Source organism: Otolemur garnettii, unplaced genomic scaffold (assembly GCF_000181295.1).
Source record: "Otolemur garnettii isolate 467f Iridium unplaced genomic scaffold, OtoGar3 scaffold00058, whole genome shotgun sequence".
NCBI classification, from domain to species: domain Eukaryota; kingdom Metazoa; phylum Chordata; class Mammalia; order Primates; family Galagidae; genus Otolemur; species Otolemur garnettii.
Window position 1 is genome coordinate 9302081 of NW_003852453.1, and position 23177 is coordinate 9325257.

At 52.4% G+C, this 23177-nt stretch overlaps 1 protein-coding gene across 1 annotated transcript in view; it reads left to right on the top strand.

The window, feature by feature from the left end:
- The window catches only part of NLRC5 (NLR family CARD domain containing 5), a 79656-nt gene that overhangs the window by 26340 nt on the left and 30139 nt on the right, over window positions 1–23177 (top strand). Inside the window, exons 5-23 of the mRNA XM_003792615.3 lie at window positions 419–487; window positions 1587–3264; window positions 4367–4450; window positions 4597–4680; window positions 6030–6113; window positions 6251–6340; window positions 7261–7320; window positions 8691–8756; window positions 9160–9243; window positions 10689–10772; window positions 11603–11692; window positions 13987–14055; window positions 15243–15311; window positions 16099–16197; window positions 17122–17205; window positions 18855–18944; window positions 19724–19768; window positions 20808–20897; window positions 21823–21906. Coding sequence (XP_003792663.2) covers window positions 419–487; window positions 1587–3264; window positions 4367–4450; window positions 4597–4680; window positions 6030–6113; window positions 6251–6340; window positions 7261–7320; window positions 8691–8756; window positions 9160–9243; window positions 10689–10772; window positions 11603–11692; window positions 13987–14055; window positions 15243–15311; window positions 16099–16197; window positions 17122–17205; window positions 18855–18944; window positions 19724–19768; window positions 20808–20897; window positions 21823–21906 — 3103 coding nt within the window. The remainder of the gene's footprint in view (window positions 1–418; window positions 488–1586; window positions 3265–4366; window positions 4451–4596; window positions 4681–6029; window positions 6114–6250; window positions 6341–7260; window positions 7321–8690; window positions 8757–9159; window positions 9244–10688; window positions 10773–11602; window positions 11693–13986; window positions 14056–15242; window positions 15312–16098; window positions 16198–17121; window positions 17206–18854; window positions 18945–19723; window positions 19769–20807; window positions 20898–21822; window positions 21907–23177) is intronic.

Sequence of the window (23177 nt, forward strand, 5' to 3'; positions counted from 1 at the left end):
AAAAAAAAAAAAAAAAAGAGAAGGGAGGGAATGTGAGTGATAAGAAATTAGGGCAAGGAAACACGGTAATGCAGGAGGGAGGTCACAGGCCTGGCCAAGCCCACTTCAGGTTTCACTTTTACGGCCAGTGGTGGCCTCCACAGAGCTCAGACCTCCCCTGATGGACAGCCAGCCACTTAGTGCGGCTGGGGCTGCTGACTGTGGACCCTGCTCCCTGCATCTTGGGCTGAGAGACCCCCAGACCCAGAGCCTCCGGCCCTCCTGCTGAGGCTTAGAAGCGCCCTTTGCAAACACGCCGGTGTTGATGCAGCCTCTGCCTGCCATCTGCTTCTGGAATGGAGGTCCGCAAAAGTGCTGGGCCCCGCCTCGGGCCTGGTCCGCAGGCCTCACCCCTCCACCGCTGCTTTTGCTCTCCCAGGTGTCAAGCGCCCTCATCAGAGCTGTGGGTCCTCACCTCGCAGGAAGCAGTGCAAGAAGCAGCAGCTAGGTGGGTAGCTGAACAATGGAGATGGGGGTGCCTTAAAGCCAGGACTCAAACTCTAGCCCTGTCCCCTGCCAACAAGCCTCGAGGGTCCTGGTAACTCTCCTCTTCCAAGCTTCTGGGAGAGAAGGATGGAAGGTCCAGCAGGCAAGAGAGGGCTGGGCTGGTAGGAAAGGGTATTCCCCATCAGGCTGCAAAGGACTTCTCCAAAGATGTCTCTGCTAAGGATCCTGCAGCACCCCAACAGGCTCTTCCAGGGATACCCTACGTCTTCCGGGGTGAGGTGATCAACATGACCAGTTTGGGGTGTAAGCAGGGAGGGATAAGGAGTGATGCAGATGCCTGGGTTAACCCTCAAGCAGAGGCCTTGGGGATGATGGGGCTGCAAAAGACTGGCCATGGGGGGCTGGAGAGGAAAGAGAAATTCTCTATTTCTTGACCATTTTTCCAAAATATTTCTTATTTTTGGCTGATTGTCCAACTAACTGGAATTCTCCCCATCCCCACCACTGCCAACCATGGGCATAACCAGCGGATACACATTGATACAAACTAAGCCCCTCCCCAGCCACCCTCCCCAGTCTCCCTTAACAGTGGCCTCAGTCTTTCCCCTGGGCCACCTGAGATCTCCCAGTGACCTGGCACCGTGGGGCCCAGCTCCCACCGGTTCTGATTGGTCAGCACCCAGGGCCCTAGACTGTTCGCCTGGGCATTACATTGCAAAACTGAAATATTAGGGAGGGACACAGGGGACTCAGCTATCACAAGAAGAGGCTGTTCCCACAAGATATTGCAAATGAAGTGCCCCATTTCCCTCCTCCTGTGTTGCTGAAAACCTTACACCATGTATACTGTTGCCAAACGAGTAGAGCCTGCACTTCCCCGTCCTCCCTCCCTGCCTAAGTGACTGCTGGAGCCTGTGCTTCTGCAGAACCAATTGCTTCTGGGATCTGGGTGGCACAGAATCCCCTATTGTGCTCTTGGCAACCCCCCACCCAACCATGCATATATAGCTAGAGGTTCCCAACAGCCCAGTAATGGAGTAAGGGAACATGGCAGAGGGCCAGGCGCTTCTACCCTCATGCCATCTCCCTACCTCCTGCAGAGTTGGCCAAGAGGTACTTGCAGCTTCTGAGGACCACTACCCAACAGCGCTATGGTGACAGAGTCCCTGGGTCAGGGCAGCCCCTTGCCTCCAACCAGGCCTACATCCCACCAATCCTGCAGTGGACCCGAGCCACAATGCCTTTGGACACTCAGAAGAGTGCTATTTTGGGAGACATCAAAGTAGAAGACAGCACTGATGTGAGCATCTGGGACCTCTTCAGTCCCAGGGCCAGAAAGGGGCCAAAGGTGACAGTGGTTTTGGGGAAGGCTGGCATGGGCAAGACCATGCTGGCTCACCGGCTCTGCCAGAAGTGGGCCGACGGCCAGCTGGACCGCTTCCAGGCCCTGTTCCTTTTTGAATTCCGCCAGCTCAACCTGATCACAAGTGTCCTGACGCTGCCCCAGCTCCTTTTTGATCTGTACCTGAGCCCCGAGTTTGGCCCCGATGCTGTCTTCCAGTACCTAAAGGAGAATGCTGATAAAGTTCTGCTCATCTTTGATGGGCTGGACGAGGCCCTCCACCCCTGGTCCAGCAAGGAGACCCGGGGCCCTGGGGGCCGAGGCCCAGCCTTCGCCCTCTTCTCGGATCTCTGCTGTGGGACTCTCCTGCCTGGTTGCTGGGTGATGGCCACCTCCCGTCCAGGGAAGCTGCCTGCCTGCCTGCCCGCAGAAGCAGCCATGGTCCAGATGTGGGGCTTTGACAGGCAACGGGTGCAGGAGTATGTGAGCCACTTCTTTAGTGCCCAGCCATCCCAGGAGGAGGTCTTAGCAGAGCTTCAGGCAAATGGACGTCTCTGGAACATGTGTGCAGTGCCTGCACTGTGCCAAATCGCCTGCCTCTGCCTCCACCATCTGTTCCCTGGCAGTGCTCCAGGCCAGTCTGTGGCCCTCCTGCCCACCGTGACTCAGCTCTATGTGCAAATGATGTTTGCCCTCAGCCCCCATGGGTGCCTACCCACCACCTCCCTGCTGGGCCTGGGGGAAGTGGCCCTGAGGGGCCTGGAGACTGGGAAGGTCATCTTCTATGCAGAAGACATCCCTCCATCCCTGATGGCCTTTGGGGCTGTCCACAGCCTGCTCACCTCCTTCTGCATCTGCACAGGCCCTGGGTGCCAGCGGACAGGCTATGCTTTCACTCACCTCAGCCTGCAGGAATTTCTCGCTGCCCTGCACCTGATGGCCAGCCCCAAGGTGGACAATGACACACTCATTCATCATGTCACTCTGAATTCCCGCTGGGTGCTGCGGACCAAAGCCAGACTGAGCCTCCTCTCAGACTACCTCCCCACCTTCCTAGCGGGCCTGGCGTCCTGTGCCTGCCGCCCCTTCCTCAGCCAACTGGCAGGGCGCGATGAGGCCTGGGTGGGTGCCAAGCAGGCTGCCATCCTGCAGGTGTTGAGGAAGCTGGCCACTCGAAAGCTCACGGGACCCAAGGTCATAGAGCTGTGTCGCCGTGTGGATGAGACACAGGAGCCTGAGCTGGCCAGTCTCACTGCCCAAAGCTTCCACTTTCAACTGCCCTTCCACAACTTCCCACTGACCTGTGCTGACCTGACCAGCCTGACCAACATCCTGAAGCACAGGGAGGCCCCCATCCACCTGGATTTTGAGGGCTGCCCCCTAGAGCCCAACTGCCCTGAGGCTCTGGTTGGCTGTGGGCCCATAGAGAATCTCAGGTGAGTAAGGGTAGGGGAGGATGAGGGAGAGAACTGGACTTTGGGGAGGGTATCAAGGAGACTGGATACAAATTTTGACTATCAGAACAGAATGGCCTTGACTGCCCCTGAGCCTGTGATATGAGTGAGGAAGCTCTCTGCCTCAACAGGAATCCAGTTGAATCCTTATCCTGTCTGGTTTCTGGACTCTCAGTCTCTCTGTCAGTTATAGGCTGGAGCCTCAGATCCAGGCTGTGCTGCTAAAGGCTGTTTGATTTTAAGCAGGTTATGAAACCTCTCTTGGCCAGAGTTTTCTCTCTCTCTCTTTTTTTTCTTTTGAGACAGATTTTCACTTTGTCACCCTCAAAGGGACATGAGTCACTGGCATGAGAGTGCCATGGCATCATAGCTCACAGCGACCTTAGACTCTTGGGCTCAAGCAATTCTCTTCCCTCAGCCTCTCAATGAATTTGTTATAATTAACAGCTAACTCAAAGGACTGTTGTGAGAATGAAATGAGATAATGCATGAAAAATTCTTGGCACAGAGCAAAGGCTCTGTGTATTAGCTAGGGAAAAGGCTATGCTGTAATAACAAAGAAGCCTCCCCACCTACAGTAGAGTAAGTAATGCAGAATTTTATTTCTCTTTCATGGAAGAGGCAGAGGTAAGTAGTCTGGGTTAGTGGAATGGCTCAGCTCCATGTGGTCACGCAGGGACCCAGGTTTCCTCCATTTTTGCTCCACCACCTTGGCCATTCCATCTGCACAGTCAGAGCTGGGTCATAGACATAATGTGTGCTCTGGCTTGGGGCAAGGGGAGAAGCCTGGAGGAGACATGCCAGTGTGTTAATGCTCAGTCCTAGAACCAGAACACATCCCTTTCACTAACATTCCATCGGTGAGAAGATAGTCACCGGGCCACACTGAGCTGCAAGGGAGGCTGGGAAATGTCATCTCTGGCTGGGAAACCACCTTCCCAGTTATAGCTCTGCTGCTACAGGTGGAGTGGAGAATAGATTTTAGTGGACAATTAGGGGTCTCTGTCACATGTCGGGCATGGTGATGACCTCTCTAAACCCTCACAATGCTGATCCTCTGCCACTTTCCTTCTTCCCATGGCAGCTTCAAGAGCAGGAAATGCGGGGATGCCTTTGCAGAAGCCCTCTCCAGGAGCTTGCCAACAATGGGGAGGCTGCGGAAGCTGGGGTGAGCCAGGGCTTGGAACTGAAAATGGTCTTCACTGGGTGATGCCTGGCACTCTTCTCCCCTCCCCCAGTCCTACACAGGGCAAATCCCCGGTCTACTCCCTGCCCCATCCCCATTCTTCCCCACCATCTTTGCTTACCCTATAGGTTAACAGGAAGTAAGATCACTGCCCTAGGCATCAAACATCTGGTGAATGCTTTGCCTTCCTGTCCACAGCTGGAAGAGGTCAGGTGAGTGTTCTCCAGGAGGGATCACTGGCTGGGGAGAGGAGTCACTACTCAAGTCCCAGGGCTCCTTTGAAGCCTGGACTTGGTCCTGCATCTATCATCAGAGTCTGATCAACAGTTTTTCAGTGAAACCAAAGGGGAGACATCAGTTCAAGAAATAAAGTGGGGCTGAATCCACGCTCCTTGAGGTGTTCTGAGGCTCACTCTTTTCTTTCTGTGACTTTGAGAGAAGAGAAAGCAGTGTGTAGGCAGGAGTCAGGCACCGCCGGAACAAACACATAATTTCGTGAAGCATACACACCTCTCCACATTTATGCACACTTGCATATACTTGCACAGAAGTACACACTTACCTACACAAGCATATGCCCCACACGTGCTCATTCATAGGTGTGCACACTTGCATGACACATACATGCACACTTAGATGCATGTGCACACCTAGACGTGACTACACACTAACTAAGCTCATATGCACAAATATGCTCCCTCCCTGCATCTGGGACTGAGTACCGTGGGAGGGGTGGAGCCAAGGGCCCGTCTTAGCAGCTCACTGGCAGGACTTCTGCTAGTTTAAAAGGCACCTTTATGAGATTTAGAAAAGTCAGACAGATGCATCCTGGCATGAGGTTGCAACCCTTGTCAAGTGGACCATAAGTTGGGCCACTGTCCCTGTCATGCCCTCAGCTGGGCATCTTTGTACAGTGATTACTCTGGTCAGGACAAAGGTCTGGAAATATTGAACTTGATGCTTTTTCCCCCTAATTATTGAGAGTGACTTTTATCTTTTCTACTGTCGCTCACCACTGCTGTCAATCACCCTCATTCATCTGTTCCCACAGCTAGGAACCCAAGCAAGGCTGAGTTGTGAACTCCATTTGATAGATGGTGAAAGTAGCGTCAGAGAAACATGTGCTTGGCCTGAGGATGTGGGTTGAGTCAGAGCCAGCGCTGAGGCCGGGAGCAGCATCACTGGTATCCCAGTCTAGACTTAGCTCATCACCTGAGGGCCAAGAAGCTTTGATGAACTTGGGCATTGGGCAATTCCCAGACAGATGCTCTGGGAAGAGGGTGCTGGTTCTCATCATTCCACCTCATGAGGACTTCAGTCTGTCATCTAGATCCATTTGGCCACCAGACAGAAACTCTCCCATAGGGGATGAATGGGGACAGACGTGCAGCCTGCAGAGGGTCTTTCCTCCTGCCTCTGAGTGCCAGGGAGAAGGTCACCAGCTCTTTCTAGGCCTCTGTGTTATGTCTCATACATGAGAGTGGCCGTCCTGTCACCTGCCCACTGGGGCTTCCTATTATCCAACCCAGAGCCAAGGGACTGGGCCTTGTTTTCCTTGCAGTTTTCAGGACAACCAGCTCAAGGACCAGGAGATACTGAAAATCGTAGAGCTTCTCCCTTGCTTGCCACGGCTCCAGAGGCTTGAGTAAGTGGTCTTTCCACTCACTTTGCAGCCCAGCCCCTCTCCCTGCCTGAATCACCCCCCTCCCTTGCAAGGCAAGAAAGGTCTGGGGCTCATAGGATGGACAATTCACTCCTGACACCTTTGTCACAATCATGCAGCCTGAGCGGCAACGACATCTCAGAGTCAACTCTACTCTGCTTGGCACAAGTGGCACTTACATGCCCTACCATCAGGATGCTGCAGGTCAGGTGAGCGGAAGGAATGGGATCTTAGTCTTTGAGAAAAGGGAGGGGAAATTGGGGAGCAGAAAAGGAAAAGACCCCCTAGTCTGAAAGATTGATCTACATGTGAATGCCCGAGTCTGTTTCACTCACAGCTGTCTTCAGAGCCTCACTCAGGCCTGGCACCTGGTATTCAATAAATAGTGAATGCATGCCCGAATGCATGGATGCACGGGCGGGTGGATGAAGGAACCAGTCAACAAGTGTAGAAAACACAGGTGTAGCCAAAAGGAAATGGCACGTGTTGCTCTCCATGGTGCTGAAACCGCGTTGCCAGCTTAAATCGTGCTTCTTAACCTGAAAACACTTGTAATTCCTGTTTTTTAGAAAACTCTTAATTTTGCTAATTTTTCTTGTATTTTTTTTTGAGACAGAGTCTCAAGCTGTCTCCCTCAGTAGGTGCCGTGGCATCGCAGCTCACAGCAACCTCAAACTCTTGGGCTTAAGCGATTCTTTTGCCTCAGCCTCCCAAGTAGCTGGGACGACAGGCACCCGCCAGAACGCTCGGCTATTTTTTGATTGCAGTTGTCATTGTTGTCATTTTTAGCAGGCCCAGGCCAGGCTGCAACCTGCCAGCCTCGGTGTATGTGGCTGGCGCTCTACTCATTGAGCTATGAGCGCCGAGCTATTTTATATATATTTTTTTTAACAGACAAATTGTTTTTCCGACTTTTTAAAACACTGTGTCAGGAATCATGAAGCAATGACATAGTCAGAACTTTACATGCCTGATTTGGAGCACTTTTGCCGGTGCTGTTATGTTTCTCTGTCAATCATAAAGTCAGCTTTCTCTGGATGTTTGAGGCAGGAAGTGGTGTGCAGGTGGGGGTGGGTGATGTGTTGGTTTTCAGTCCATGAGTTTCATGGTTTGATGTCTGACCCCACAGGGAGACAGACCTCATCTTCCTTCTTTCCCCAGCTGCAGAGACAACTGCAGAGCTACCAAGGTAAGAAGCCTGGACGTGCTGGGTCTTGGCCCATAGTGAGAAGTGACCTGGACTCAGGCATTTGAGGGGAAGAGAGCCTAGGAAGAGCTGAGATGTAGAGAGTCTTCCTGCTCCTGTAGGTCTTAGGAATGAATTACTGCTCAGAATTGGCAAAGGATTTTAACTTCCTCTAGCATGTCTGGACCCATCTGGCTCCTGTGGGAAGGAGAATCCTCAGAAGTCTTGGAGTGAGCCAGACACTTAGGGAGCACATAAGTGTTAGACTGGCAACATTTAGGGGAAAAACTCTTACAACTGAAGGAAAAGGGGGACAGCTACTATGGTACCTACATCTTAGGGTTGTTCTGAGAACTAAAAGAATGAATACATTTAAAATGCTTAAAATCTGCAGTCAGCACTGCAATGCTGGCATGGATTCCAACTTGGTCAGGTTTGGATGAGTGAAGAAAGGGAAGTTGTTTTCCCTGAAAGAACATTCTAGCTGTGCTCCCCCCCAATCCTCCCAGGCTGAGGCTCAGAGACAGGTGATCTCTGTGCTTGAGCATTCTTTGTCCCTGCTCTGGTCCTCAACTTCCTCACCTACAAGAACCAATGTTCTTTCTTCTCCAGCTGTCTAGAGCTGTGATGCCCAATATGAGTCACTTAGCCCCATGTGGCTATTTAAATTTTAATTAATTAAAATGATATAAAATGAAATGTTCAGTTTATCAGTCACTTTAACTGCACTTCCAGTATTCAAAGGCCATGGTGGCTAGTGGCTTCCATAGTGGAGGGCACAGACGCAGAACATTTCTGTCATGGAAGAAAGTTCTGTTAACCCCAATCTAGAAGCCTGTGATACCTGGTTCATAACACCGTAGCTTCCCTGAATCCCCTATCCCTCCCTGACCCAGTGGGAGACAGTCTAGAAGTGCTGGGTTTTCCCACAGCCAGGACCCACTTACATACAACACATGATGGCACATCTACCCATGAAGACCATCACATCATAGACCACAGCAGCCTCTGTTTACTGAGCTTCAGTTTGGGGCCTGAGCTGTGCACTCAAGCACACATCATCTCACTCAATCCTTCCGGTACTATGTGTGTTAGCTGTTGTCATCCCATTTTAGAACACAGAAGATGGAAGCTCAGATGAGTGAAATGACCTGCCTAAGGCCACACAGCTACACATGGCAGAGCCAGAATTTGAATAAAGGCTCCACTTGACCTCAACCCTTTTTGCGCCTCATCTGTTGCTGATTCACAACCCACCCAGCACTGTGGGTTGTGCTGTAGACTCTTTAGCCCACAGAAGCCAAGGAAATGGGCTTGGTCCATCAGGCCCTGGACTCCTGAGCCTAGGCCAATGCTTGATCTGTTCTTGACAGAACTCCAGACCTACAGGAAAATGGCAGCTGGAAGAAAGAGGCTCAGAGCAGAATTCTCACACTCAGGTAACTCAGAGGGATCTGCTGTCTGAAGGAGGATATGAAATGAGGGAAGTCCTGGGCAAAGGATGGCAGGGGCAGGGAAGATAAAGGGAAAAGCAGACGAAGGGCAAGGAAGGGCCATGAATAACGCACCCTGATTTGGATAAGAAGCATCTGTCATAACAACAATCGTAACAACTGAATGGAGCCTTGCAATATATGTGCTGGGCCCAGTGCTAAATGTTTTATATCCATTACCATATTGTAATCCTCTTAGAATCTCTGTGAAGTACACATTATTATTCCCATTTGATAGAAGAGGAAACTGAGTCTCAGGCAGGTTAAGTGCCTTGCCTGAGATTACCCAGCTATTAAGAGGTGTGGCCAGGATTATACCTAAGCTCCTCTGTCCCCTACTCCTATACAGGCTGCAGAAGTGTCAACTCCGGGTCTATGATGTGGAGCGTCTCATAAACCTGCTCCGGGAAGGCCCCTGCCTGGAGGAAGTAGAGTGAGTATCACGGGAAGTCCTGGGGCAGGAGCCAGGAGGGGAGGTTAGGGCAGAGTGGGCAGGGCCTCCCTCACCTTTGGGTGGGTGGTGTGGGGGGGGGCATGCCACCCCATGAATAATTTGGTAGAATCCAATAATCATAACAGTGGCCACTATTTAGCACTCGTCCCGTGTTGGGTGCTGGGCTAGGGGCTGTTGTGTACATCCTCTCATTTAATCCTCACATGCTGATCTAAGTACTGTCGTTATCTGAACTTATAGAGCAGGAAATTAAACCACAGAAAGGTCAATTTTCTCCAGGCCATACAGGTAGGAACGGTCTAGACCACCATTCAGGCCCCAGACAGTCTGGCTCCCAGCCTCACCCTCAATATACTGCCACCTCCGTCATTGAGGTCTGGAGTAACAGCACATCTGGGTCTGTTTTCAAGGCCACAACCCCTCAGAGTCCCCCAACCTTCTCTCTTTCTCCCAGATGAGAGTGGGATGACCTCCTCTTTTCCAGATAGAGAAATTCCCATGATATCCAGCTCTTGGAAAAGCTTATGAGAATAGGGTTTGGGGATTGGTAGAGGTCCCGCCATGTCACTAGGAGGGGTCTCTCCCAGGAAATCTTCCCATGGGCATGCAGGTGGAATGAAGGAATGCTCTGATGTGTTTTGACATTAGCAGTCCCACCTAGGTGAGGTGGATGGCCTGAGGACTGCCTTGGGGATCAACTCTTGATCATTGACCTTGGCCCATCGGGAGAATCAGGACAAGATTAGAAAGTGGTTTTTATCAAGCTCAAATACTTCCACCCAGCTTGCCATCACTGAGCCTGCCCTGGCCCTAGCTCTGTCACCGACAGAAACAACCATATTGCCTTTGTGGTTACACACACTGGACAAATCACAGCTCCCGTGCCTTCCCCTCATGACCAGTGCACCCTGGGTGAGCTTACCTCCTAAGTAGCTGTCAAACCATCCTTTTCATCATCACCTCCCTTGTCCACACCACCCTCATCTCGCCCCTGGATGACCTCATCAGTCTCCTTGCTGGTTTCCCTGCTGTCACCCTGGCACCTGTACCTGGCAGAGTGATGTGCATTTCACTGAGGCCTGCACCCTCACTCCTTCCCACCGTACAGGGTAAAGCCCAGATCCCCAAATCCTGGACAGTGCAGAATCCTAACACCCCCCTCCAAGCCCCATCTGCCCCACACTCCCTCTCAATCTCCAGTTCAGATGCACTGGTTCCCTTTTGGGGATGAAATATGCCAATCATCATAGAAGCACCAAGGATGTTGCCAGGCATGTAGTATGCAGAGTGTTGATTTTAGTAATTACTATGGTTCATTGAGGGGAGTGACGCTTTGACTAAAGACACAAAGGACTGTGTGGAGGCTGGGGGTTGAGGAGAGACTCCAGCCTGGCAGTCCAAGGCATCAAGCCCCTCTGTCTCAGCCTCTCAGGGAACCAGCTGGAAGATGAAGGCTGTCGACTGATGGCAGAAGCTACACCCCAGCTGCACATCACCAGGAAGCTGGAGTGAGTTGCCCACCCCACCCCTGGGTAACAAAGAGGGCCCCAGAGAGCCCCAGGTGCCCCCTGCCACCCCAGTCCCCTGCCCACAGTCAGCTTACGTGCAAAGCTTGATCACTGTGCACCACTGGCTTGCATTCCAGTTCTTCCTGGCAGCAACCCTAGAACGGGCAGGTGTGGGTGCTGCATTGGAGCAACACTGGGTGCATGGGTGCTGGAGCACCGGGGTAGGAAGTGATGTGTTTGGGTGGGGGGCAGCATTCAGTTGGCAGGATGGAAAGGAAGGGCATTAGGCTGTGGGGGTGCTGTGGTACTGTGTGGGGGTTTGGGGGAATCTTAGGATCATGTGGGTTGGGGAAGGGGGATGTTGAGGTTTGTTAGAAGTGGTTTGGGGCTTTGGCTTTAAAACCTGGCTCTGTCACTTGGTAGCTTTGTGACTCTGGGAAAGTACGTGGATGTCTCTGGGCCTCAGTTTCCCCCTTTTGAAAATGAGATTACATGAAACCACATATGTACAAAGCCCTTGGTACAGAGCCTGGTACAGGCAGTGCTCAAATGTGGTGGTTATTTCACAGAAGAAGAAACTGAGGCTCTAAGAGGTGATGTCACTGCATCAGTTCTTGCCACTCAAGCTGGAGAACTTTGTTCTCTGAGTGAGGCAGCAGGTCATTCATCACCCACATGGGCCAGAATCCTTTGAGAGACCCCAGTTAGGAACCTGGGACATCCCAGGGGTGACAGCCACAAGCTGCTGAGCCACGAGGAGGGCCCTGGAGCTGTCTGGGGCTGGGGACCACAGCCACTTGCTGACGGCTGCCTTCTCCTCCTCTCCACAGCCTCAGTGACAATGGGCTCTCTGTGGACGGGCTGTATCATGTGTTAAGTGCTATGAGCATGTGCCGGACCCTAAAAGAGCTGCATATCAGGTGGGTGCCCCCCCCCACCGGGAAGTACCCACTCCCCCTCTAGAGCATGCTCTGCAAAGCCCTTGGAATTCTCTCCCGCCCCGGGCCCTTGGGACCAGTAGAAGGTGCTGCTGGTGCCTTGCCCAGACCCCGGGCAAGCTGGTGCATCTGTTCCCAGCTGGTGCAGGCATTGGCTGTTCACAGCTTATACCTTCTCTGGAGAACTGTCCTTGACTGATGGGAGCCAGAGATTGTCAGGAGGTGATACCCCACATCATCCCCTCAACCAAGAGTGGCCAGTGACAGAGACAGAAGCTACAACTTTCCAGTGCCCTTGTCTTAACTGGGGGGGGGGGGTGTGTGTGAAAAACCACGGCACCCTTCATGCTCTAGAGCTTCCCATGGGGTCAGGCTAAGGACCTGCCCTGTTCAGCATCCCTCAGTCCCTTACCTGTCTCTCCTGAGAGTTGTCCTTTAGCTCATGACATGCACGAATGACCAAATGACACATGAGCCCTGGCCCACTCAGGCTTTGCCACTGGGGAACTGACCTAAGACAGGGCCCAACCTTATTCCCGTAAGTCTCACTGTCCAGTCAGTGCTCAAATATGGTGGTTATTTCACAGAAGAAGAAACTGAGGCTCTAAGAGGACATGTCATCAGTTCTTGCCACTGAGTGGGGAGCTGAGGACAGATGTTAATTAAGGTCAGCACAGTTCCCACTTGAGGGGAAGCCTCACTCTTGGATCTCAAGTGAACAAGGTGGTCCCTACTGTAAACACCATTGAAGAGGCCAGGCCCAGTGGCTCACATCTATAATCTTAGCATTCTGGAAGACCGAGGCAGATGGATCTCCCGAGCTCAAGAGTTCAGGACCAGCCTGAGCAAGAGAGAGACCCCATTTCTACTAAAAGTAGAAAAACAAGCTGAGTGTAGTGGCAAGCACCTGGAGTCTCAGCTACTCAGGAGGCTGAGACAAGAGGATTGTTCAAGTCTAAGAGTTTGAAGTTGCTGTGAGCTATGACACCATAGCACTCTACCCATGGTGTTAACTCATAGGGCAACTGAGTGAGACTCTGTCTCAAAACAAAAATAAAACAACAACAACAAAAACACCACTGGCTTGGTGCCTGTGGCTCAAGCAGCTAAGGCATCAGCCACATTCACCTGAGCTGGCGGGTTCAAATCCAGCCCGGGCCCACCAAACAACAATGATGGCTGCAACCAAAAAATAGCCGGGCGTTGTGGTGGGCACCTGTGGTCCCAGCGACTTGGGAGGCAGTGGCAGGAGACTCGCTTGAGCCCAGGAGTTGGAGGTTGCTGTGAGCTATGATGCCACGGCACTCTACCCAGGAGGACAGCTTGAGGCTCTGTCTCAAAAAAAAAAAGGAAGTAAGCATAAAAATTTTAATTCATCTTCTTTACCATAAAGCCTTTCAGAATGTTCAATAGTAGAAAGAATGGCTAGAGTGCCGTGGCATCATTGTTGCTCACAGAAACTTTAAACTCCTGAGCTCAAGCAATCCACCTGCCTCAGCCTCTCAGAGTGCTAGCATTACAGATGTGAGCCACCACACCTGGCCTTAATCTTGTTTTATGAAGAAAAAAACTACTGCATCAGAAAACAAAAGGTTCAAAGAGCCCAGGTTAACAGTGGTAATCTACGTGTGTGCCCCACACGGAAGGAACACCACCCTCAACTGGAGGGCACTAAGTGCCCAGAACACAGATTAGCAGTGGAGGAGGGTTTCAGCCTGGGGCCAAAAGAGAGAGGGGGGCACAGAATTTAAGTTTTCTTTCAAGGGCTTGCCCAGGAAAGGAAGGCTACATAGGCAATAGACAAGTTTGAGAAATCTCTAGAGTAAACCTGGTGTGGTGGCTCATGCCTACAATCCTAACACTCTGGGAGGCTGACGTGGGTGGATTACTTGAGCTCAGGAGTTGGAAAACAGCCTGAGCAAGAGAGACCCTGTCTCTAAAAACTAGCCACAGCATTGGGGTGGGAGCCTGCAGTTCCAATTACTGAGGAGGCTGAGGCAAGAGGATCACTTGATCCCATGAGTTTGAGGTTGCTGTGAGTTGTGACACTATGGCACTCCACGGAGGGTGACAGAGTGAGACTATCTCAAAAAAAAAGAAAGAAATCTCAGCGGTAGAAAGATTTCAGGCCTCAAAAAGGCAGAGGAAGTCAGAGCAAGTCAGAGGAAGTGGCTGCAGCTGGAGGCAGGGGAGTGGCACCTGAAAGGCCAAGGTTAAAAAATGCCAAAGAGCAGCAGGGACACAGTAGCCTCTCACTCCTTCCCGTTTCTCTGCAGCCTGCTGCACAAAGCTGTGGTCCTCATGTTTGCCCAAGAACTGGAGGAGCAGGCGGAACCCCAGAAGAGGTAGGCCCCAGTCTCCTCCCAGCTTCACTCTGCGGTCAGGGCCATCCCCTCTCTGGTCTCCACAGCTGGGCAGTGCCAGCCAACTGTCGGGGAGACCTGGACGAATTCACGGAAGAGTGGGAAGTGAGCAGGCTTGGCCGAGTATGCACCCCAGGGGGGAAGAGTCAAAAGACAGAAGGCCTCCATTTTTCATGGAACTTAGAGCCTGGAGGTGTAGGATGTAGATGGCACACTGGGGCAAGTAGGGGCGGCCAGAGGGTGATGTTTTGGAGACTGAAGCCCTCCAGCCTGAATTCAGATTACTTTCTGGCCTGTAACTCTGATCTCGGTTGGAACTTCTGGCTCCCTTTAGCATAAGGATGTTTTTAGGGGGTGTCTGCCTCCTCCGGGGTGCCTTCCTGGATTGTCCTAGCGAAGCACAAGGGCAAAGACCCAGCTTTTTGCAACTCAGAGTCCCTCCACAATCTTTTCTGTGGGGTAAGAACTCTTGAAGACTCATTTAGAGTTGGGACTGACTGCTTTGAACCACCGATGAGGAGGAGGATGAACAACTTCATGATAATGGCAGCCCAGGTTAACTGAGCACTGACTGTGTATGCACCAAGCACCTGACTACGCAATTCACATGCATTCTCCAGCGAGAGGTTAAGTGATTTATCCAGGGCCGCAAAACCAGGAAGTGGAGAAGCCAAATTGCAACCAGGCTCTGACTCCAGGCAGAGTAGAGTGATTGAGTGGGAGAAAGTGAGGTTGACGATGGACTTTGGGGACATCTCCCCACCTGGCGCCAGGAGAGAGAGTTGACCTGAGTGGAAATGATGGGAAATGAAGAAATAAAGCCAAGAAAGACAGGGAGACGAGCGAGGGGATGGCATCGGGAGGACTGACACAGCTGGTGGCCGCAGCCAACACTTGAACTGTGGAAACAGCTTTATTTATGCGCTATCTTAACAAGGTTGCATAAATCTTAACACAGGGGTAGAGATCAACCTTAAAGAGGAAAGACTGTACTTGCCGATAACAAGGAAAGTCTGCGTGGGCTACGTGACTTCTGCAGGTGGAAAGAATGTTGTTAAAGGAGAAGTGGCTGGGAGTGCTCTGAGCATTTCCCAGGCTGTGGGGGCCTTGCTGCCCACAGGACAGCCAGCAGGCGACTGCTCAGCCTGGCCTTGGTGTTTGTCCTGCAGGGCTGCGTTCCTTGACAGCCTCATGTCCCAGATGCCCTCTGAGCTGCCCCCAGGCTCCCAAAGGATCAGGTACAGTAATAGCTTCCAGACCCTGGGTGGCATTCCAGCCCCTCCCCTTCCTCTGCTCAGACCTGTCCCCACAACCTGTCCCCAGGCCCCATGCACTCCCTGGGGGACACCATGACCTGAAGTGTCCAGGGGTAAAGGCCCGGCTTCCCTACCCCTACCTCCCCTGCCCAACCTGCCTCAATCACCTTTACAGCCCAGGGGACCCCACTCCCCTTAGCTGTCCTGATACTCAACAGCTGAGGGTCATGGGAACTCTGGACAGAGAGGATGTGGAACAGTGACCCCTTCTCTCTTGAACCTTGAGACTCCGCTCAGCCCCTGGAGGGCTCCCACCAATATGCTTCTTGCCTTTTCTCTTGTTCTGAGTCTATCTGAATCTGCTTCTCTTTCCCTCAATCCTTGTCTCTCCCATAGCTATTCTTCTTCTACACCAGCGGTTCTCAGTCTGTGGGTCATGACCCACAGGAACTGTATTAAAGGCTCGTGGCCTTAGGAACCACTGCTCTAACCCTCACTCTTGTCTGTCTTCCTCTGACTCATGCTTGCCCTCTCTCTCTCATCTCTGCACTCTGTCTTGGTTTCCCCCCTCTCTGTGCCTCTGCCTCTTCCTCCCTCACCTCTGCCCATGTGTGATGTCCTGTGGGTGTGGTGCATTTTGGCCCCTCTTTGTCTCTGCCTGTCTGGGTGCAGATGTGCCCCCCAGTCCCTCCTCTCTTGCAAGCTTTGCTCTCTGCCTATGTCTCAGGGTGTGGCAAGAGCTGCAGAGCTGTGGTTTTGCCCCCTGCAGGCTGACACATTGTGGCTTCCGAGCCAAGCACCTGCAGCAGCTCTGCGAGGTGCTGGGAAGAAGCTGCCACCTTGGTCACCTTCAGCACCTCCATCTTGAGTGAGTAGTTTGCTTGTTAGAAGGCAAGTGTGTGGGGCCATTAGCGTTGGCTGGTGTGAGTGTGTTGGTGTTTAGTTTTACATTTTAAGATTGAGACCAACCATTCTTTCTCTGCTGAAATCAGGAACCCCTTAGGGCGGTGGTTCTCAACCTGTGGGTCGCGACCCATAGGAACTGTATTAAAGGGCCACGGCATTAGGAAGGTTGTTGAAAACCACTGCCTGATGGAAATGGTCCCCTCCATTTTTGGCACCAGGGACCAGTTTCATGAAAGGTAAATGGGGGAGGGGGGAGGTTTAGATATGAGTTTATAAGCAGTTGATTTACTATGGTCTCTGTGCCGTCAGCCCTCTCTGCTAATGATAATCTGTACTGGCAACTGGTCCTCAGCAATAGCACCAGCACCAGCATCACTGCCCCAGCTCCACCTCAGATCATCAGGCATTAGATTCCCATAAGGAGCGTGCACCCTAGATCCCTCCAGTGTGCAGCTCACAGGAGGGTTCGTGCTCCTCTGAGAATCTGATATTACCACTGATGAGACAGGAGGCAGAGCTCAGGTGGTGAGTGACGCAGAGTGGCTGTAAATACAGATGAAGCTTTGCCCTGTTCCTAACAGGCACCAGACTCGTGCCACTCCATGGCCCAGTGGTTGGGGACCAGAGCCTTAGAGAATCTGGTGAAACTTGTATCACAGGGACCTGTCTTCCAAAATACAGGTTCCCCCATTTAACACCATCAAAAGGCCACTTCTGGTCCCCCAGGGGCCCATGAACTTTACTATCAGAACCTGGGGGAGCCCCTGGCAGCCCCAGGGCTGTGTCCCCAGTTTCAGGAAGTCACATGCAGGAGTGGAGGGGGACAGTGCCATTGCTAACCCACTCCCACTTCCACTAATGTTTTCTCTCCCTCCCCCACCCCTAGTTTCTCAGGCAATGCTCTAGGGGATGAAGGTGCTGCCCTCTTGGCCCAGCTGCTCCCAGAGCTGGGTGCTCTGCAGTCCTTAAAGTGAGTAGCCAGTTAGACAAAGCCTCGGGGGGGTGGGGAGTGGCCTGTGCTCCATCTCCCTCCATCCTGGGGTTATTGTAAAGATGAAATCAGGAAATGCATATAAATCACCCCTGACCCCTGGTAATGCTCCACAAAGGCTAGCTAATACCGTGATTCTTATATAAATAGAGGTCTGTATCTGTGACTCTGTAATGCAGCTTCTGATTCAGGGTTTCACTTCTCCAACCTGTCTCTGTGGCTCTCCACCTGGGGCAGGTGGAGGAATTACTGAGTAATGGCTGGGAGCCATTCTGGCCCTGGGGTACAGGGAGGGGTTGTTTGATAGGGTTAGGACAGTGTAGGCAGGAAAGGTTTGTACCCAAGAAGACACTCTAGCAGAGTGCCCAGGGCTGCCTGAGGGAGCACCTGGTGGAGAGAGGGTGTGTAGGGGAGGCCAGGAAGCCCCCAACTTTCCCTACATCAGACCAAAGCTCTCTAACCGGCCCTGATGCTCCTGGTTCACACAGCCCCTCCTTCTCCCAAGCTAGAGGAGCCTGGGGAGAGGTGATACACAAGGCCTGTGTTCCAGGCTAGCTCTGCCACCTGCTCTGCTGTGTGACCGTGGGCAACTGACCTCACCTCTCTGAGCCCCGGCTCCCAGTCAGTAAACCCATAAACTACAAATGTGGCCACTGCTTACGGCTACAACCTCCAGAATGAGTGCTATGGCCCAAGGGTCCCTCCGGCCAGTCAGTCTTTCTTTGGGATGCTGGCAAGGAAGGGAAATTGCCGCTGTTCCCATTCAGGCCTGCACCTGGGAGGGGAGGATGGCCTTGTCACTGCAGTGAATCACATGCAGATAGGCGCTTTCAGGCACATACCCGTGTGACCTCTTAATAATACAGATGCCTGGGCTCTGTGCCTGTAGCACAGTGGTTATGGCGCTGGCCACGTACACCAAGGCCACTGGGTTCGAACCCAGCCCAGCCAGCTAAACAATGACACCTGCAACAAAAAAATAGCCAGGCGTTATGGCAGGCACCTGTAGTACTACTTGGGAGGCTGAGGCAAGAGAATTGCTTGAGCTCAGGAGTTTGAGGTTGCTGTGAGCTGTGACGCCATGGTACTCTACCAAGGGCGACATAATGAGACTGTCTCAAAAGAAAAAAAAAAAAAACAGATGCCTGGATGACTCCGTGCCTGTGAGGGTGTGCCCAGGCCAGAGGAGTGGGCTACTAAATGACAAAAAACACTAACCAGTTGACAGGGGGAACCATGAAAGAAAAGAGCGGCTTAGTTCCTGCTTTCTGAACAAGAGGCCACGTTTTCGTTTTGTGCTTGGGACCACCCCTCCTTTACCAGGTAGAGAAAGAGAGACAGAGGCCCCGCTCTAGCTGGAAAGCTCTCCTCAGATCCATCACAGTCCCAGGGAAATGCTGAGTTCTCAGCTTTGTCACCCACATGTCTCGTAACCTTGGGCAAGGCCTTGCCTCTCTGTGGGCCTCCAGTTCCTCATTTGTACAAGGAGGAGTTGAAAGGGGTGCTCTCTGACCAGCTGGGGTTCAGTGTCTGGAATCAGGGCCAACCCTCCCCCACCCCGTGCTCTGACTACAAGAGGAGGTGTTGAGCCTGGGTGACCTCCATCGTGTCACTCCTGTGCTCTCCAGCCTCAGTGAGAACAGCTTCACCCTGGACGCTGTGCTCAGTCTAGCCCAGTGCTTCTCCACTCTGCAGTGGCTGTTCCACCTGAACGTCAGGTAAGTGCCCGTCTGCCCCCACCCTGTCCCACCCCTGCATTCCATAGGCCATTGTCTCCCACATGGACCCTTCATCTGTCAAATTTGTGGTGTATCTTGGGGCCTGGGGTAGTACCGGTTCCCATGGGCATGTGTTGGGTGTCTGCTGAATGAGTGAATGAGTATGGCCCCAGAATGCTCATATTTCTTCTAATTCATCATGGGAGAGACCATCGACTCTCCTAAACTCTCTGTATTGTCTGCAGAGAATTTTGAGAAAACTGGGAGTTCCCTGGTAGCCAGTGAGTGCACAGGGACCTGCCTTAATTGTGGGGCCACTGGAGCTGACAAGAATACAGAAGAAAAGGCACCATCTAGCCAGGTGGCCCCAGGCCATCTAGGGCTCTGTATCCATGGCTTCAGCAGAGGTCCTGCCTCCCTTCTCTATTCCTGAACATCCCCAAGAATGGGAGGTACCATTGCAGATGGACCAGGATGGTTATTTACCAGATGTCCAGCCTGAACAGGTCCCTGGACCTCTCCACGCCTCAGTTTCTTCATCTGTAAAATGGAAATAATTCCTTACCTCAAGTCTTTCTTGTGAGAATCGAATGAAATAACGCGATGGTGTGCTTTGTGTGTGGCTTGATAGATGCACTTGTTACTTAATCTGTTTATTACTGGTTTGCTGAGAAAGCAGATCACAGGGGCCCTCCTGGACCTGGCCAGTCTGCTCTTGCCGCCGCCTGGGAAGGGGCCCTCTGCCCTTCCTCAGGCTGCTGCCTCCTCTCTACTTCCAGCCTCAAGAGCCAGCATATCCTCCTGAGCGGTCCCAGGAGAGGAAGGTGAGGAGGGGGCACTCTGTTGGAGTGGGCTCCCCTCCACTCTGACCTCCATTTGCTGTGGTGCCCCCCAACCCCAGACCCACGCTGACTACTCTTAGCCCTAGGGTAAACCACCTAGGTCTAGCACCCTAAAATTACTTCTGTAACCACTGTCACCCCATATGAATGGCCTGAAATCAGCTGACTTACTGGTCCCTGGGAAGAAGGCAACCTACCGGGGTGGGGCCTGAGGGGCATGACCAGGAGATGCCGGAGCAGGGCAGGTGCTAGCGGAGTGCTGCCTCATGGGAGCAGATAGGGAAGCAGTCATGTTTCTGCCTTCTGCGGACTTTTACAGACTCAAGATTTCCTATGAGTCACTGCCCTTTCATACCCTGAGTGTCACATTTGAGAAGCCAAGAACTGTTGGTGCTCTGGGGGAAAAAAAAAATCCCCATCTTTGTTAAATAGGCAAACACTGGTTTTAGCCCTTCGCAAATGTTCCCAGCTACCCCCTAGCAGGGCTGGGCCTTCTGGCCACAGCTGGGAACATTGGTGGCAGAGAACTGGGCAGAGGGGATCCACGGCTAATGTGCCAGGGAAAGTGGGGGCTTTTAAGACAGGTGGGCTGTCTGAAGCTGGGGTAGCTCAAGGCTGGTGGTCTTGCTTGCCAGGCTAGGCTGTTTCTGGGGACTTTCTGGGTTCTTGAAGCCAAAAGAACTGGGGTAGAGGAAGTCATGTGAATGCCAAGTTAGGGGTCAGACAGGGGAGGGGCTCTGTCCTGGATCCCCTACCCGGTCAGGCCTGCCCTCCTGGATAAGCTTTCTGGGCCTTGGTTTCCCCCATCTGAACAATGAGGGGCTGGACTAGGATCTAGTGACCTGATTGTCTCGAGGACCCCTTCCAGCCCTGTCTTCCCTTCCCTGGGCCTCAGTTTCCCCATCTGTAAAAGGAGGGGCTTGGCGAGAGCCTGGTGACTTGATCATCTTGAGGACCCCCTCCTAGGAGTCCCGTCTCAGTAATTTAAAATTTCCTTTCAAAATGGTTTCCCTACTTCTAGGCATATCTGTGCTGGTGGATTTTTGCCAGAGTTGCCAGCTGGAGCCGAGTTCTTGGCGTTGAGTCCCCGCTGCCTCCCTAGGAACTTTAGGTACTGTCTCATCTACTTCTTGTCCAGGGGTGAGCGGTCAGGGAGAGGGCAGAGCCTGAGAGTCTGGGGCTCTGGATTGGGATAGAAAGAAGAGAGTTTGAGAAAAGGGGAACAGAAAGAGGGCGAGTGTGAGGGCTGGCAGCAGGCGGGGGGCTGCTGGCCCCTTAGGGTGAACATTCTCCTTAGAAACAAGAGCCCCACACTTCTCTGAAGCAAACAGAGCGGCCATCCCCTCCCTGCCTGGGGTGCCATCTGCTGTGGGAACACAGATTTTCCTAAAAGAAAGGGGCTGGCCTCTTTCCCCAATCGTGCCGCCCTGAGGGGCTGTGAGACCCCCACCCGGGCCATCCCCTCTCCTAGCCCTGATTGTCTCACCTGAGGGAGAGAGAGAGCTAAAGCTGAGGCCTCAACAGTGACCCAGAAGAGGAAAGTGAGTAGTGCGAAGCCTGGGAGGAGTGAAAGCTGGGCTCCCAGGAGCACAGGTGGGGAGAGCGGAGAGGTAGAAGGCTGTAGGAAAGGCATTTTGCTTTTAGCCTAAGGGTAATAGGGAACCACAGAATGCTTTAAGTGGTGGAGAGGGCTGGCCAGATTCCCAGGATTAACAGATGAGGCACTTTCAGGGAGGAGAGGAGTTGCAGGGAGGCGAGAGTGGATGCCAGAAGTAAGGATGGTGACCTGGGCTCAGGAAGGAGTGGCAGAAAGGACTTGGAGAGTCACTGGGTACTCAGGGTCCTTTACTATTGCTGTCAGGGATTGGGGGACAGAGGCTGTTGGGGAGACTGGGAGAGGAGAGAGTGCCCCGCAGGGGAAGGAACTTGCATCCCATCACTTGGAGTGAGCGCTGTCAGGAGGAGAGCGCCCCTGGGGCTGGGCAGGAGCCCAGGTTCCTCTCTGATCTCCTGCCCTGCCCATTGTCCTTTTTCAGCCTCAGGGAGTGTGAGCTGGACCCCCTGAGCCTCACCTGCCTCTGTGAGACTCTGAAGAAGTGCCCCGGGCCACTGGAAGTCCAGTAAGTAAGACAACACTGCCCCAGAGGGTATGAGGTGGGCATCTGTCCAGTGACCCAGGAGGGAGGGGGCTTCTCGGTTGGAGGCCAGGTGAGTCCTTCCCAGTCTCTTCCCAGCAGATCCCATAGCCCATGGGAGTCCCTTGACCTATCAGTAAAAGGTGGGTTATCTCCCAGCAGTCCCCAGCCTCATCCCTCCCACTTTGGGGTGCTGTGCTGAGCCTGGGGACATTTCCACCTGCCCCATCCACTCAGCTCAGGGTAGCCCTGACCCAGGTATTCAGTCAGGCCTGTTTCAGGGGCTGGAGCTTGTCCTCAGGGCACCTTCTCTGCCCACTGAGCCCCTCAATCTGTGACCAGAGCCTGGACTTGGAATCAGCCACCTGTCGTCTGGGTGACTTCAGGCAAACAGCTTTAACCCCTGGACTTTGACATTGTTTGGCAGATGGGGGATCTTACCATGTAAGATCTCTGAAACTAGCTCTCATCTCATAACTGTACATCAGGCTTTCCCAAAGTGTCATGACCCATGAATCCAGAAAAAAAAAGACATAATGAATCCAATTCATTTTTTAGTAAAGGATTTTAGAATGGTTTTAGACTTAATTTATAGAAAATTGCAGATAGTTTAGAGAGTTCCTCACCTATTGCCCTTGTTATTAACATCTAACTACCATGGTACATTTGTCACAGTCTTGTGGCTGGACTTGGTGGCACGTACCTGTGATCCCAGCTCTTTGGGAAGCTTAGGTAGAAAAATGGCTTGAGCCCAGGAGTTCAAGGCTGCATGAGCTATGATTTTGGATTTCCCCAGCTTGTCCAATAGTGCCCTTTCTGTGATCCAGAATCCCATTCAGGACCCCATGTTGCAGTTAGTCATCCTCTTCCTCAGCCTCCACTGGTCTGTGACAGTTTCTCATTCTTTCTGTTTTTCATGTCCTTGACAGTTTTGAGGAGTACTGATCAGATATTTTATAAAATGCTCTCAATTAGGGTTTCTCTGATGTTCTTCTCATGGTCAAGCTGGAATATGGGTTAGGGAGAAGAGCCCCACGGAGGGGAATGCCCTTCTCATCATGTCATCTCCAGGGTGCATGGATCAATGTCACTTAACACTCTGATGTTGACCTCGCTCACCTGATTAGAGTAGCATCAACCAGATCTCTCCTACTGTAGAGTTAGTTTTTTTTTTTTTGAGACAGAGCCTCAAGCTTTCCCCCTGGGTAGAGTGCCATGGCATTACAGCTCACAGCAACCTCCAACTCCTGGGCTCA